The sequence below is a fragment of the Astatotilapia calliptera genome, chromosome 3, assembly GCF_964374335.1.
Source record: "Astatotilapia calliptera chromosome 3, fAstCal68.1, whole genome shotgun sequence".
In the NCBI taxonomy this organism is placed as follows: domain Eukaryota; kingdom Metazoa; phylum Chordata; class Actinopteri; order Cichliformes; family Cichlidae; genus Astatotilapia; species Astatotilapia calliptera.
This window is the reverse complement of record NC_137424.1, coordinates 8,593,331-8,610,248: the sequence shown is the minus strand read 5'-3', so window position 1 is coordinate 8,610,248 and position 16,918 is coordinate 8,593,331. Positions and strand designations below refer to the sequence as shown.

At 43.5% G+C, this 16,918-nt stretch overlaps 2 protein-coding genes across 5 annotated transcripts in view; both read left to right on the top strand.

Annotated features, from left to right (window-relative positions):
- The first annotated feature begins 1,671 nt into the window (after positions 1 to 1,671).
- The window catches only part of LOC145419379 (protein NLRC3-like), a 234,404-nt gene continuing 219,157 nt past the window's right edge, over positions 1,672 to 16,918 (top strand). For both annotated transcript variants that reach the window (XM_080296972.1, XM_080296970.1), the window contains exon 1: positions 1,672 to 1,869. The gene's annotated coding sequence lies outside the window, so the exon portion shown is untranslated. The remainder of the gene's footprint in view (positions 1,870 to 16,918) is intronic.
- LOC145424132 (uncharacterized) lies at positions 1,816 to 16,712 on the top strand. 3 transcript variants are annotated; one of them, XM_080297033.1, is made up of 4 exons: positions 1,816 to 1,957; positions 3,827 to 3,932; positions 7,847 to 8,443; positions 9,720 to 16,712. In XM_080297033.1, the coding sequence occupies exon 4, from the start codon at positions 12,229 to 12,231 to the stop codon at positions 15,001 to 15,003; it is 2,775 nt and encodes a 924-aa protein (XP_080153159.1). In that variant the 5' UTR covers positions 1,816 to 1,957; positions 3,827 to 3,932; positions 7,847 to 8,443; positions 9,720 to 12,228; the 3' UTR covers positions 15,004 to 16,712. The 3 variants fall into 3 exon arrangements, with proteins under 3 accessions (XP_080153159.1, XP_080153163.1, XP_080153154.1); XM_080297037.1 differs by lacking the exons at positions 1,816 to 1,957; positions 3,827 to 3,932 and having other exon boundaries at positions 5,892 to 8,443; positions 9,723 to 16,712; XM_080297028.1 differs by lacking the exons at positions 1,816 to 1,957; positions 3,827 to 3,932 and having other exon boundaries at positions 5,892 to 8,443.

Genomic DNA, 16,918 nt, shown 5'->3' with positions numbered 1-16,918 from the left:
TGAAGGACGAGTGGCAGGCACACTGGGACAGAGACGGGAAAGGCAGATATTATTATACAGAAAACAGTCGTGTAGAAGAAGCTGCAGCAGAGACCAGGATGGAATCTGGAGAGTCAGAGTTGGTCACACAGGCTTGAATAGCACACTTAAAAAGGTAAACATGACACAGGAAGTGTGACTTCTGTGGACCAGAGGAGACGTTTGACGGGTTGTTAGCGTCGTCAGGATGCTGGATGGAAACGCTGTGCCTGATAGGATGATTACAGGCTGGACTTTGTCTTCCTGTTACAGATGGATCCAGGCCCTGGATGCCTGCTGGACACACATGACCCACACTAGGCTGCCTTCATCCATCCTTTCCTCCTTCACTGAGACTCAGAGTCAGCATGTATGTATTTATCAGTGATTTGAATCCTTTCATTACAGAGTGAAGTTAAAGTAGACGTGTGAACACACTAATAAACACAAAGGGACACAACTACTACTCCATGATGGAAAGCTGAAGTATTACACAGCTTTATGAACCTCCTGTTATCCTGGTAGACGAGTACAGCAATAAATCTTTTACTTGAACATCTTCTGGCTCCAATAAGCTTTGAAATGTGACCATGAAGTTAGAGACACACTGACTGAAACCCACAGCTGTGACTGTGGATCACATCCACACACAGTGTAGCTGCTGTCTCTGTGTGAGCCTTTGCACTGCTGCTCGCAGCACCGTTATATCACTCAGCGCTCGCTGCTGTTATTGAATCCACTTTTTACTGTCCGTGCAATCAAGCTCCTCTGCAGAGCTAGAAAATATCTTCGAACCAGTTTATGTGTTAGGGGATCCTTTGCAGCTGTGACTGTTGCCTCTGTTTTTGTCCTTTGGTTCCTGGGAGCCTTTTACATTTCCATCAGCAACAAATATCTGAACAGGCTTTATTGTAGGAAATACAGGATTAAATAGTTGTCATTATTTATTAGATGTTGTTAAAGATGATCAGATGCTTGTTTAGTTTAATGCTGTGGCTTCAGTCAGCATCACTGTGCTGTATAGTTTTATTTTTCTGATCCTTCTGTTAAAGTTGCTGAATAAAAGCTGGTTGGTCTGCACCTCACCGCTGCCTCGAGCCTCCTTCTTTAAAGCAGCAGAGGCTCTTCATTCAGGTATCACAGCTCGAGTTGTTCTGCAGGAGACCCAGAGTACTGTCCTTGGTCCATAATGACATTAACTTTGATTCATGTCAACATGAAGCCTGAACGTCTGTGATGAACACACTATCAGCATCACTGACATGTTTCATCATTTAAAAACACTTCCTGTCACTGTGGTGGTTACAGTGACATCATGCAGTTTGTGCTTTGACCTCCAGAGGGCGACAAATCAGCACAGACAGAGAGCTCCATTCAAACTTTGCTGCCATCAGGAATAATTCTTCAAATATAATCATCAGTGTTTGAGCAGTTATGATATCAGGGACAATCTAGACATGTGTGACAATACTGAACATGTCACATGACACACCTCAAACATCATGTGATCCACTCTCAGTCTGCACTTTCAGTCATGACTTCATGAATTTATGATCAGTTTACTCCTGAAATATTCAAATGCTGCAGGATGAAGAACAACAAAGTGCTGACACATGTTTGTGTTTCAAACAGGAAAACCAGCAGAAATAAATCATCTTTGGACAACATGACAGAGATTAGTGAGTTTCCAAGTTGCACTTGAATGCAGCACAGACAGATTCTGATGTTCGTGGTTGTAAACGTGTCCTCAAACGCCTCTCTGACTCTTTCCTTCCTGCTCAAAGTTCCTCTTTTCTGAACTTGGTGTTTGTGCCTGACGCTGATCGTCTCCGTGTGGAGCTCCGTGTGAAGGTAACGTTAGCAGTGTGTAATGTTTCCTGGCTAACATCAGCTGTGTGCAGCTCAGTTCCAGCACAAATCTGCCGCTCCATAGTTCACGGTAACGGACTCATGAGGTCGACCGTTAAACGCTCTCCCGCCATTTTGTCTGTGTGTGCGGATGTGTACGTTTTTGTTACCACTGTCATCTCATCAATAGCCTATTTGTAAAAGATCTCTGTTCATAGTTTAGTTGGATTTTAAAACTCTGTAGTTGGACAGTTTTATTTTGGACTGATGCTAAAATTCTTGCTGATTGTTTCTGTCGAGGTTTTGTACTTGACATCTGCCATTTTGGATGTGATAAGCTGTAGAGAGTGCGTCCAAAAAGAGAAACCAGAAAGAGAACCTGTTTTATTAATAACCTCTTGCAAATAGAAGAATATGAAAAAAACAACAGCAAATAGGATAAAACCTTTAAATTACTTGAATTTTTAAAATCACCATCATCTGTTAACACAAATTTGATCATTTCAAATTTTTGTTTTCATTTTCTCTTCCCAGTTACTTCTTTCTCATTCTCTTCATTCTCCTTGTCACCTTACGTCTCACTCCTTAACTGAAGTTATAGTTCTAACATAAGTCCCACCAACGTCCTTTATTTAATCTCTGTGTTGTCACAGTTATTATCATCAGATCAGACATGAGACCCAGACAACAACATAAGTTTACAAGCTAACATCATGTCAGCTAACATTAGACGATAGCATCATAAACTTTAAATTACTTTGCCTCTGATCAACAGTTTGATTACATTCTCACATCACAGGTTTATTTGCTAAGTGTGAGTCCGCCCACATTAGATCCACTTTTCAGCAGGTGGAATAATTTGTAGTATATAGGTAATACATCAACAATGCTGCCGTGGCTAAGTTAGGAATATTTATAATGTCATTTCCAAAACTTGCATATGATCTGCAATTTGTAGCAGATCTACTGACTGTCACAGAGCAGCTGGAGCAGTCTCAAATGCAGGTCAGTCCACTGCTGCCCCCTGTGGCCAAGTGCCATAGCTACTGCTGGATGAATTCGTGACACATCTGCACCTGTTTCTATGAACACATTGAGTCTGAGTGGCTGCACTTACACTGGTGCATTCAACATATTGAAAGATGGCAGCAATGTGGATTGTCAAGACTCAAATCAACCATTGAGCAAAGACAGCAGCATCACTTGTTTCTGTTTGTTATACAGCCAGATTTACTCGTGACACACATGTGCAGCTGCTTTATCACCTATTCTGAATTTGTTTCAAGCACAATACATTTGTTACACATGTTGGGATATTGTGTTTGTTATAAATGTTATATACCTGTGTGGTATGTGACTTGTGTTGCCATGACGCCAGGTCTCTCTTGGAAATGAGATTTTTAATCTCAATGAGATTTTTTTTTACCTGGATAAATAAAGGACTAATTTATAACTTTCAGTGTTTTCCGGTCTTCCAAAAGAAAAAAAACCTTCAACTACATGACATGCAGTTGTGTATTTGTTTTCACCTTATCATACACTTGAAGTTTTACAAATCCCCACTTCTTTAGTTAATATCATTTCAGTCTCAGACAATCTCGTTTCTCTTACAGAGGTTGAATGCACCTTCTGCGGATGGCGGTACCACACAGTGTGCGTGGACTTCCCCTGCACAGAAGGCAACTACAAATGCTGTGAATGCTAAATAAACAGAAACAAATGATCCCTGTTGTCTTTGCTTGATGATTGGTTTGAGTCTTGACAATCCACATTGCTGGCGTTGCATCTTTCAATGCCAGCAATGGCAGGTATCAGTGCTCAAAGCTTTTGTGTTTGTTTCCAACAAGTTGCCCACCTCGGGAAACAAAAATGTGTTCTTTTACTTGTCAGATGAACATATGAGACACTTTGACTCTTCAGTGCAGTGTGGAGCCTAACAAAGATCTGTTTTGTGTCCCAGCTGATCAGCAGGAGGAGGAGAGTCTGACGGAGCAGCAGAGGAACATTTTCAGCTACTTGGACTCAGCTCAGCCACTACAGAGGAAACAATGAGCTCAACACAGAAGGTGACAGACAGAGCAGGACCATATGACCAAAGATATTTATCACCATATACATTTGAACATTTGCCATAACGATGTAGCTGACGATAGAATTGACACCAGACAAAATACTTTACAGCTGCACAACTTTATTAAAAACCCATCAATGTATTTTCACTGAAACAAGCAGCTGTTGTTTATGTGCATTAAAGTTATATAAAAATGTAACAGTGCAAATGCAAATTCCTCGCTGACAGTTTAACCAAAAGGCGTTTCCAGTGGAAACTGGCCGACACATCCTGAGCATAACCATGTATAATATCCACTAAACTTCAGAAGAGGTTATACAGTCGTGGCCAAAAGGTTTGAGAATTGCATAAATATTGGAACCTGGAGAAGTTGCTGCTTAAGTTTTTATAATAGCATTTTGCCTGCACTCCAGAATGTTATGAGGAGTGATCAGATGAACTGCATCGTCCTTCTTTGCCATGAAAACGAACTTAATCCCCAAAACGCCTTACCACTGCATAGGGCTGCCACAAACGATTATTTTGATAGTCGACTAGTCACCGATTATTTTTGCGATTAGTCGACTAATCAGATCATCATCCATTGGACGTACAGCTTATTGCACCAGCAGCATCTGCTCTTATATAACTATCATTAGCTTACAGCTTTAAGTGTTTAAGGTATGTGCTAACTAAAAATAAAGACAAGATGGTAGTTTATTAAATTTTAATTAAATGTGCAGATTGTTTTGGTGAAGTTTAATAAACTCAGCCGAATTACTCAGGAACAAATAAAATACTGAAAAAAGCCAAACAATAACATTTTTAAGTTTATCTAAGTGACTTATATATCATGTTTAACCTGAGTAGGGCGGTGGGTTTGAAAACGATCTGCCGGGAGTCCGGTGCTCTCATGGCCCCCGGCTAGCTATCGAGCTAGTGGGTAACAGACGTCTCCGAAAACGTCGGAGCGCTTTTGAAAATATGTGGTGTCTTGATAAACTGAGCAGATATTTGAGGTTTACACAGCTACATTCTCGCCTGAAAATATGTTAAACGTTTATTTTGTGACCCAGAAAGAATAATAAGAGTAATATTAAAACTAACTAGCTGCCGCCATTGTTGGAAACTGCGCTGGGCCGCGCTATGAATTCTGGGACAGAGCTTCTTCTTCTTCGGGGTTTAACGGCAGCTGGCATCCTTGTACATGCAGTGCTGCCATCTTCTGTTTCAGTCCGTTATTACACTCTTAAATCCTACTACTTATTCCTGCTTTTGGGATCTTACAAAGCTTCAAACGACGCGTCGACTATTAAATCAGTCGTCGACGATTTTGATAGTCGACGTAATCGTGACTAGTCGACTAATCGTGGCAGCCTTACCACTGCATTTCATTGCTGTCATCAAAGGACCTGCTGAGACCATTTCATTGATCGTCTTCTTAACTCAGGTCAGAATGTTGGCGAGCACGAGGCTGGAGATCATCATGGCTGTATCCCGATTCAGGTTCTGCAGCTTTAAAGTCCTCAAGGGCCGCAGACTCAAAGACCGCTAAGGCCGAAGTGCGAGGCTCGTAGGTTCGTGAAATGGGACGTCTAACCTCCGTCGCGCTGCCCAGGTTGCCTAGCAACCATGATACTAACAGTTATTTATATATATATATTTATATTATTTCTGAGAGTGTATCATGTAACACTATAGATCAACTTAGCTCAGAATATATAAAGCATATAAACAGTTACAGCAATATGATGCAACACACACAGCAGCTACTGATCCAAAATACTCAAAGCTTCATAGAACTGAAACCAACATTTATTTTTAGCTCCATTCTGCTGCTGATACAGACTTTAGGTTTCTGAACATTAAACTTGTTGCTGTCTTTCATAGTGTGTAACTTGAAGGCCCTGAGTACTTTCTCCCACACTGGAAACACTGGGATGATCACATTATTTGAACATTACCTAATAAGACTGATTCAGCACAGACAGTTATGTTAAACTTTTCTAGCAGTCCTTCACAAACAGGGAACAGTCTGTCTATTCTCTCCATCTGTCAGCTGCTGCTGGCTCTTCCTCCTCCTCTTCCTCACACACTGCTGAGTTTGTCCTGGTGGATCATCAGGGCTGCAAAGCCTCACAGATGATGTGCAGCAGTGGCTCCCTCAGTCTGTCCTCACTCTGGACACTTGCAGTCGTCACACATGGAAATCAAATGTGTGATAAGCTGCAGGATTCAAACACAAGTGTAACTTATAAACACATGTTCATACTTTTATTCCACAATCAGAGAGAAAGAAACAGAGAGAGAGTGCAGGACAGACAGACAGGTAACAGTCTCAGGTGTACACACTGCTACACAACAGCACCAGAGAAGCAGGATTTAGTGTTTGTGTTATTACGAGTGTAAACAAGAAGAGTTCCAGATGGTGCAGTGGACACATGTGTGACTGCTGTGATTAAAGCATCTTTCTTTCAGCTTAACGAGTGAACCGTCAGCTCGTTCAAACACACGTTAAAGTGCGTTTGGCTCGACACCACCGAACAGAGGCAGCAATATAACACAGCTAACATTAACAGTGCAGTGAATCCTGCTTGTGCCGTGATGTTCAGGACTGCAAACCGAGCAGCATCACTGACTTTCAGCTTGTTGTGTTTGTGGATATATGACTGACTTTAATCATCCACAAAATCATCACATTCTCTGTCAGATGAAGGTCGACTATTGAACGGCGTATATTTTAAAGGCTTTAAAACCAAGTTAACGCTGAAAGTACAAACATCACTAATGTCACATAACTCTGCCGACAAGGCATAGCTATGGCTATGAAATGCTCTTTGTGTATCACTTCTTCATTATGAAAGATGTCATTAATGCACTAGTAATGTCTCATCTGGAGTATTGTTCAATCATTTGGTCAGCAGCTAATAAGACAGATCTTAACAGACTTCAGTTAGTCCAGAATAAGGCGTCCAGATTAGTGTGAAGATGTTCATACTATACTAATATTGATAAAATGCATAATAACCTTTCTTGGCTTCCTGTACAGGCTAAAATATTCTATGGCTTACTTGTAGTTCTAAAGAAAGCAATTCTGTTAAACACACCACATTTATTCTGCTCAGCTGCAGTATCCAGATGAAATACATCATCATATTACACAGTTTTCAACAAGCTGCAATTTAGTAAATGCTCGAGTTAAAAGTAACGTTTTGTAAAACTGTTACATTTAGAGCAACTTTTAAGTGGAATAAGTTGCCTTAAAAAATTAGAGAATTATTCAAAACTTCAATGAACACTTAAAAGCCGATTTACAGAGCTTTTAGTTGTTGTAAATATTGTAAGACATGATTTGTTTTTGAAATTTGTGTAATGTGCCTCAATGTTATTGATATTATTATTATTATTATTGATTGCTTATATTTGAACAATTGTGAAACGTCACTGTGGATGTAAGAGTGAAATTATGTGGATATCTTGAATCCACTTTATTGTGTAATATTTTATGTGAGTATTTGACGGAAGACGAGTAACATCTGTTGTGGAAGCTAACGGAGTTCCTTTAGAATAAACAAACATAGGATTTATTATCACTGAATAATTCTGTATAAATCTATACAAATTATAGAAATATGTAATAGGAAACAACAAAATAATCTAAATTATAAAATAATGTGTGTGTGTGTGTGTGTGTGTGTGTGTGTGTGTGTGTGCATGATTTTAGTGTTTGAACAGTCATGAATTATCTTTAACAGCAGGTTGGATGTAATGTGTTAGAACTACCAGCAGGTGGGGATAAGAGACCTTTAAGGTGTTTGGTGCCACGCTCCACCTTCAGGTTTAAAACTAGTGTTAATGGAGTTTGAAGGTTGAGTTTGTTCCACGACTGCATTTCACTCACTGCCTCTGTTTGTATCTCTGTCACTGCAGGACCAACATGGAGCCAGAAGTCAGCGCTCTCAGGAGGCCGACAAACCTCACAGAAGAAAGGGAGAGAAAAAACACACCTGTGACGAGTGTGGGAAGGGTTTTACTGTGAGGGCTTCACTAAAACGGCATCAGGTCATCCACACTGGAGAGAGACCGTTCAGCTGTGACTTGTGTGGAAATTCTTTTTCCAGGAAGGGTTACCTAAAAAAACACCAACTCATCCACAGTGGAGTTAAAGCGTACAGCTGTGATCAGTGTGGCAGAGCTTTTACTCAAAGTAGCCACTTACAGAGGCATCTAGTTACCCACTCTGGAATTAAGGCATACAGCTGTGACATCTGTGGAAAAACTTTCAGCCAGAGAGAGAGCCGAAATACACACCTACGCATTCACAACAGACATGATGTGTACTGCTGTGAACAGTGTGGCAAAGAGTTTATAACTCACACAGACTTACAACGACACATGTTTACCCACACTGAGGAGAGACCTTATCAATGTGACCTGTGTGAGAAGACTTTTAAATCTCCACGTCACCTGAGACGACACCAACAGATCCACACCAGAAAGAGACTCTACAAGTGCAGCTACTGTGAGGTATGTATTTATATTGTTATCTTGTCATTTTAGCCTGACTGTTTGGGTGATGGGCTCCGCCAGGGCTGCCCTTTGTCTCCGGTTCTGTTCATAATTTTTATGGACAGGATTTCTAGGCGCAGCCAAGTGGCGGAGGGCTTTCGCTTTGGTGGCCTCAGAATCTCATCTCTGATTTTTGCGGATGATGTGGTTCTGTTGGCTTCATCGGGTGAGGGCCTCCAGCTCGCACTGGAGTGGTTCGCAGCCGAGTGTAACGCAGCGGGAATGAGGATCAGCACCTCCAAATCTGAGGCCATGGTTCTCAGCCGGAAAAGGGTGGAGTGCCCACTCCGGGTCGGGGATGAGTTCCTGCCCCAAGTGGAGGAGTTCAAGTATCTCGGGGTCTTGTTCGCGAGTGATGGGAGAAGGGAGCCAGAGATCGACAGACGGATTGGGGCTGCGGCTGCAGTAATGCGGACGCTGCACCGGTCAGTCGTGGTGAAGAGGGAGCTGAGTGTAAAAGCGAAGCTCTCAATTTACCGGTCGATCTACGTCCCTACCCTCACCTATGGCCACGAGCTGTGGGTAGTGACCGAAAGAACGAGATCGCGGATACAAGCGGCGGAAATGAGCTTCCTCCGAAGGGTGGCTGGCCTCTCCCTTAGAGATAGGGTGAGAAGTTCGGCCATCCGGGAGGGGCTCAGAGTAGAGCAGCTGCTGCTCCACATTGAAAGGAGCCAGCTGAGGTGGTTCGGGCATCTGGCAAGGATGCCCCCTGGGCGCCTCCTGGGCGAGGTGTTCCAGGCATGTCCCACCGGGAGGAGGCCCCGGGGCAGACCCAGGACACGCTGGAGAGATTATATCTCTCGGCTGGCCTGGGAACGCCTTGGTATTCCCCCGGACAAGCTGGAGGAGGTGGCTGGGGAGAGGGAGGTCTGGACCTCTTTGCTTAGGCTGCTACCCCCGCGACCCGACCTCGGATAAGCGGATGAAGATGGATGGATGGATGGATGGCTGTTTGGAACAACTCTGCTCATTAAACTGTGTTAGCATGTTAGCAATTCTACTGCATGGAAAAGCAGCTCTGAGTGATTATTCAGATTTTCCTTTCAGTTATGATTTTAGTATTACTGTAGTATTATGGTGGTAGTATTGTAGTTATTGCAGCCCAGTAAACTGAGTGTGTTAACTGAAACAGTCAAATGTAGTTGGACGTCTGCAGAGATGCTCTTTATTTCAGGCGACGTTCAGGATACAAATGTTGAAGGACTGACTTACACTTTGTGTCTTTGTTTAGAAGCAGAGCGACACAGATGGATCCAGTTCTCAACCCTGTCATCACTGTGGTGGTGGGAAAGACTTTCATTGTGACCTCTGTGGAAAAACTTTCAGTTGGCAAGCTGCCCTTAAAACACATCAACGTAGACACACTGGAGACAAACTGAAATACTGCAAAGAATGTGGGAGAAGCTTCACCACAACAAGTGAGTTAAAACAACATGAACTGATTCACAGTGGGGTTAAAAAGCACCTCTGTGATCAGTGTGGGTCATCCTTCACCACTGCAAGGGACCTTAAATCACACAAACGAGTCCACACAGGAGAGAAACCACACAAGTGCAGACACTGTGAGAGAAGCTTCTCACAGTCAGGTAATCGTAACAGGCATGAACGTGCACACATAGAAGGAAACTACAGCTGTGACCAGTGTGACAAGAGCTTCAGGAATCTCAGTTCATACTCTGCACACAAACGATCCCACGTTACTAATAAACTGTTTCACTGTTACCAATGTGCCCAAACATTCACCTCATTGTCTGCTCTGTGCAAACATCAGCGCGATCACTCAGGGCTGAAATCACTCCCATCACTGGATCACAGTGAATCTGAAGACACAGAAAGATCCTCTGGTTTCTGTGTCAGACTCAAAAAGCTTGAGATCAGGCTCCACAGAGTTCAGATAGAATCATTTAAACTTGTGTTGAACTGAACTGGTTGCTGGGCTGAACTTCTACATAATACAGATCTACATGGGATCTTCTTTTCTGTTTTTTACTGAGTCAGTTTTGTCCTTTTTTCTCTGTCCTGGTTTTGCTTGTCTGTAAATGATTGAAACTCAGTCAAATAGTTCATTGTTCTCCAGCAAAACGTTTTGGAAACTCATGTTTAACCTTTAAAACTCTGACATGTTTTAGCACACAAGGCTTCATCGGGGAGTTCACTCATGATTGGACCATGAGAACAAAGGTTTTTAGTTCTTTCAAAGAGAGTCTTGGAGATGTTTGATGTTTCTGTTTTTTCTACATAAAGGAATAAACTATTTTTCTTGCTTCATGTAGTGTGGAAGTTTTTAATGTTTCTTCATCTGTGATGTTCTTGAATGTGTTCACGTGAAGATGATATAAATAAACTGTTGTCAGAGATTTACAGTTATCAAACAGGTGAATAAACAACACTGAGACACTTGGAGACGGTTAACGTGCTGCACGGGTGAGGGCTCAGAGAGGACTCACACCGAGCTGCAGTAGTCGTTTATTATTTATAGCAGGGTGAAACAAGCATAGCAGTTTCCTCTAATTTTGCATATGTGTGTGTGTGTGTGTGTGTGTGTGTGTCTAAGTTCGTATAAATATCATAGGGTGAACTTCCTCTTTCTATAAACAGAGCGAGTAGTACATTTTGTTCTTTTCCTATTAAGAGTAAAATATGAACATATACTTTAATGCAACATAAAACTCATAAAACCGTTTCTTCTTTAACATCCCCTCCTGATGTTAATATTTTTCACTTAATCATACTTTATTATCAGCCAACAATCACTTGCTTATAACATTTTCAATTGTAGCATCATTCAGTATGTGTGTGTGTTTCTATACTAAATCTTCTTCATCCGATTCATCTTCTAGTGGCAGTCCAACATAGGTAATTACTGTGGCCTGTACCATTTTGTCAATCATGGATCTTATGCATGGTAGGATACATGTAGAAAACAAGCACAATAATAGAAGCAGAACTCCTATCAGTACGAGTCCTTTTATCACGAGGGTCTTCCAGCTGCCACTCAGCAGCCAGGTCAGCCAGTCCTCATTGTTCGTGACATAGTCTTGTTGCTGCGCATTACTCAGTTGTCGCAACTTGTCTAGGGCGGTGGTCATGGTCAAGGAGTGCACGTTGTCCGGGATATAGGTGCAACAAGTGGTGTTGAATAAGACACAGAGGCCCCCTCTCTCAGCGAGAATCATGTCCAGGGCGACCCTGTGTTGCATGACCACTATTCTGATCGCGTTGATTTCCTCATTCTGAGCCTTATTTATCTTTGTTGAGCTGTTCAGGAAAAGTCCAAATCGGTAGTCAAGAGTCTCAATTCTTAACGTGTTTTTTCCAGTTCCGACCCATGGGAACAGTGAGTGCAGGACCTTCTGTCTGGTGGTCCACAACTTGAACTCCGCTGGTACATCACTGCCCCAGATTGGGTCATGGGGTTGCACGTCATCAGTGTTCCTCTTGCGTCGTGGTTGGTTCTGATGGAATACTCTGAATGTGTGGTCTGACACTAAAATTAGGGCGCAGAGTCCGGTACAAGAAAAGCTCACAACTAAGACAAAACTGCTCCTGCAAGGAAAGCTCACTGTTATGCATGCAAGTCATCAAGATGACATCATCAAGATGGCGCTGGAGTGACGGCAGCCTTTCCAAGTAGCTCTGCAACACCGCACCTTTTTGTTAACTTTAACTTTTTAGACTAGGCTTTTCAAACTTTTTTTTCACCTTCCTCTACTTATACCTCTTAGATATAGCGATACAAGATGGATAATGCACTTTTTAAAACTTCTGGAACCAGTTCCTTCATCTATTCGAGAGCGGAGCTGCTGGCACTAAAAACAAAGGGACAGACCGGCATGCGACACAACATCCCGGCCGAGCTAAAGAGGAGCTACAGAGGCTGCAAAGCTGGAGCGAGGAGAGCGGATCACCGGAGGCGATTCAAACCATCAATCCCGACAGTGATCATGGGCAACGTGAACTCGTTACAGAATAAGATTGACGAACTGTGCGCTCTGAACAACCACAGACTATACCGTGAGTGCAGCTTGTTTATCTTCACGGAGACGTGGCTAACCGAGCTAACGCCGCAGGCTAACGTAGAGCTATGCGGTTTCACACCCGTGAGAGCCGATAGGGACACGCAGGCCAGCGGAAAAAGCAGAGGTGGGGGACTCATTGTCTACGTTAACAACAGATACTGTAACCCTGGACACGTCTCCGTTAAAGTTTCGGTATGCCGTCCGGACCTGGAGCTGCTAGCTGTTAGCTTGCGGCCATATTATCTACCTCGGGAGTTCAGTCATGTGATCTGTGTGTGTGTTTACATCCCTCCGAGGGCCGACGCAACAGCTGCCTGTGAGAAAATACACACAGTCACAGCAAGACTTCAGACACAAAACCCCGAGGCTTTCATTATTATATCTGGAGACTTTAACCATGCCACACTGGACTCTACTCTGGCTGCTTTTCACCAGTTTGTGAATTGTCCCACAAGGAGCAACAGGACAATTGACCTACTGTATGCTAATGTGAGAGATGCATACAGAGCCACCCCCCTCCCCCCACTAGGGAAGTCAGACCACAACCTGGTTTACCTACAGCCACAATACACACCCCTCGTCCAAAGGCAGCCTGTCACAACGCGCTCCATCCGGAGATGGACCCCAGAAAAGGAGGATGCTCTGAGAGACTGCTATGACACCACAGACTGGGATGTGCTCCTGAGCCCACATGGTGAGGACATAGAGGGGGCGACACACTGTCTTACAGACTACCTCAACTTTTGTGTGGACACGGTCGCCCCTGCTAAGACGGTACGGTGTTATCCTAATAACAAACCGTGGGTAACACAGGAAGTCAAAGCTGTCCTCAACATGAAGAAGAAGGCTTTCAGGAGCAAAGTGAAGGAGGAGATGAAGGCAGCACAGCGGGAGGTGAAACGCTGCCTGAGGGAAGCAAAGGACACCTACAGGAGGAAGGTGGAGCAGAAGTTGGAGAGGAACAATATGAGGGAGGTCTGGAATGGTGTGAAAACCATCACAGGCCACAACACCAAGAAAAGCACAGTGGGGGGGACTGTGGAGAAGGCAAACGAACTCAACAACTTCTTCAACAGGTTTGACCAGCCCACAACCCCCCCACCCTCACCTTCACTACAGAGTCCAATCCCCACTCTCCTGCCTCCCTCGCTTCCCCCCCTTCCTGACACCATGACACCCCCCTCCTCCAATCCCTCTCTCAGCAGCAAGACATCTCCCCCCCTCCCCTCTTCCCAAACATCTCCCAGTGTCACAGTGGATCAGGTCAGGAGACAACTGAGGAAGCTTCGCCCCAGAAAGGCAGCAGGCCCAGACAAGGTGTGTCCTAGGATGCTAAAGGCGTGTGCTGCTGAACTTGGGGAGCCGCTACAACGAGTCTTCAACCTCAGTCTGCGACTGGGGAGAGTGCCCGCCCTATGGAAGACATCCTGCATCGTCCCGGTCCCCAAAAAGAACCGGCCCAATGAGCTGAATGACTTCCGACCGGTGGCACTGACGTCACATCTTATGAAGACTCTAGAGCGGCTCTTCCTCAACCTCCTCCGACCACAGGTACAACATGCCCAGGACCCACTACAGTTTGCATACAAGGCAGGTGTCGGAGTGGAGGATGCCATCCTGTACCTCCTACACAGAGCCCACTCATACCTGGATGGGGGAAAAGGCACGGTCAGGATACTGTTTCTTGACTTTTCCAGTGCCTTTAATACCATCCGGCCCTGTATGCTTCAGGAAAAACTGAACAGGATGGAGGTGGACCCCTGCCTGGTGGCTTGGATCTCCGACTACCTCACCGACAGACCACAGTACGTCAGGCTGAAGGACATCACGTCTGACACAGTGGTCAGCAGCACAGGAGCACCACAGGGAACTGTGCTGTCCCCTCTTCTCTTCACCCTGTACACCTCTGACTTCTGCTACAACTCTGAATTATGCCACATTCAGAAGTTTGCAGACGACACAGCCATCATGGGGTGTATCTGGGATGATCAGGAAGAGGAGTACAGAAGTCTGGTGAGGAACTTTGTCGCATGGAGTCACACAAACCACCTGCAACTCAACACCTCAAAGACTAAGGAACTGGTTGTGGACTTCGGGAGGTCTAGAGCAGGTCCACTGCTGGTTCAGATAGAGGGGGAGGAGGTGGAGGTGGTCAACAAGTACAAGTACCTCGGGCTGTGGGTGGACAATAAACTGGACTGGTCATGCAACACAGAGTACCTGTATAAAAAAGCCCAAAGCCGACTGTACTTCCTCAGGAGGCTGAGGTCTTTTAACATCTGCAGGAAGCTCCTGAGGATGTTTTACCAGTCGGTGGTTGCTGGAGTACTTTTCTATGCTGTGGTGTGCTGGGGGAGCAGCACAGCAAAGAGGGACTCATCCAGGCTGGAGAAACTGATCAGGAGGGCTAGCTCTGGAACAGTGGCGCGGCTGCCCCTCTGTTGGTCTTCCATGGTCTCTTGTGTTCTGGGGGCCTCTGGATGTCTGGAGTTTTGATCTCCTCCATACCCGCTTCACACCCTGGAGGACGGGGCTGTGGCCCCCCCACACTCCCTAGCAGATCATTACATGGAGAAACCTTTGGAATGCAAGCATGCTGATCCACACAGGTATGCACACATGGGTATTCACAGACACGGACTAAAGCTTTCTTGGCTGCTGCCTCAAAGCACACTGTGCGCTGTCTATCTTGCGTGCTGCACAATATCGTTTATTACTTAGTAAATACTGATATCTATGACTAGCTAGTTTATTGTGATGGTGCTTTGTTTTCTCTATTATTATGTTGCTCTTTGTTGTTTGCTGTCTCCTCTGTTTGTTTGTTTGTTTGTTTGTTTGTTTGTTTTTTCTCCATACAGGTGACCCAGGAGTTTTTTTTTTTGTTTTTTTTTTGTTTTGTTTTTTTGTCTCTCTTCCCCCCCCTTCTCACCGTCTCTTCTCCCCTTTGGTTTTCTTTCTTTCTCTCCCCCTCTCTCTCTCATTCATTCCCCCTGTCCTATTTATTAAAAAAAAAAAAAAAAAAAATGACAAAGGATGAACTGAAGCTCTGCCATCACGTAATGTCGCATACTGCTGTTTCTGATGTCATTTAGAAAAAAAAAAAAAAAAAAAAAAAAAGGAGGGCTAGCTCTGTGGTCGGCATGAAGCTGGACACTCTGGTGACAGTGGCAGAGAAAAGGACATTAAAGAAACTGATGGACATTATGGACAATGCCAGGCATCCTCTGCACACGGCCATTAACAACCAGAAGAGTCTGTTCAGTGACAGGTTGCTTCTCCCAAAGACAAGAACTAACAGACTTAAAAACTCCTTTGTCCCACACACCATCAGACTGTTTAACTCCTCTCTGGAGGGGAGAGGGAGGGGAAACAGGAGGACAAAGGAGGGGGGAACAACTAAGCTGTAGTGCCTCTTCACCTCACTGTACAATACCTTGTGCAATACTTTTGTAAATAGTCAACAGTGCAATAGACTCAATACTTGAAATGTGCAATTCACTTGTATTTTTATTTTTATTCCTATTTATTCTATTTATCCCCTTCGTATATTTTATTTATATTGTCTCTGTATTTATATATATGTGTGTGTGTATAACTCTGTAACTTCTGTCGGTGCTGTGCTTTTTTGGAAATCGAATTTCCCAGAGGAACCCACCCGAGGGATTAATAAAGTTCTATCTTATCTTATCTTATCTTATCTTATCTTATCTTATCTTATCTTATCTTATCTTATCTTATCTTATCTTATCTTATCTTATCTTATCTTAAGTTGATCAGCTCTAGGTGAGAAGACATTTAAATCTCACACTTGTTCTGCTGCATTTTTGAAGCTGGAGGAACAGATCGCAGGGTTCATTTTTATATACACTGCAACTGCCATGAGGACAGGGCCATTTTTTTGTTGTTGTTTGTTTTTCCTTTTGCTCTGTGCAGCACTTTGGCAGCATTTTTAAATTTCTCTTTGTATTTTTTCTTTCTTTTACTAGTGAAGAGATGTAGAGTGAACAGTTATACAGTCTAAATATCCCATATGGGTCGTGTGAAATGGTGTTTTCAGTTTCATTCAGTTGAAGTAAAGAACGTTGAATATTTCTAAGTGTGCTGTTTTGAACCAACATGTCACAGTATGATCAGTGCTGTAATTTTTGACAGTCACTGTATCAATGTTATTTTTGCATCTCTTGAATAAAGGTTTTGACCTGCAAGTGCTAATTTCTTTAGTTATTGGGGTAAAATGGGTAATGTTAATAGGAAGGTGTTTGCCAATTCAGTAACCTAATTTAATGTTAATGGAAACTAACATTATCTCAAATTGTTTAGTTATAATTGTTGTTTAACTGAATCTTGATTTTTGATCTTGATTTGTTCTTTCCCAACATTTTTCAAAAGAAACAGTCTAATTTCTTTGCTG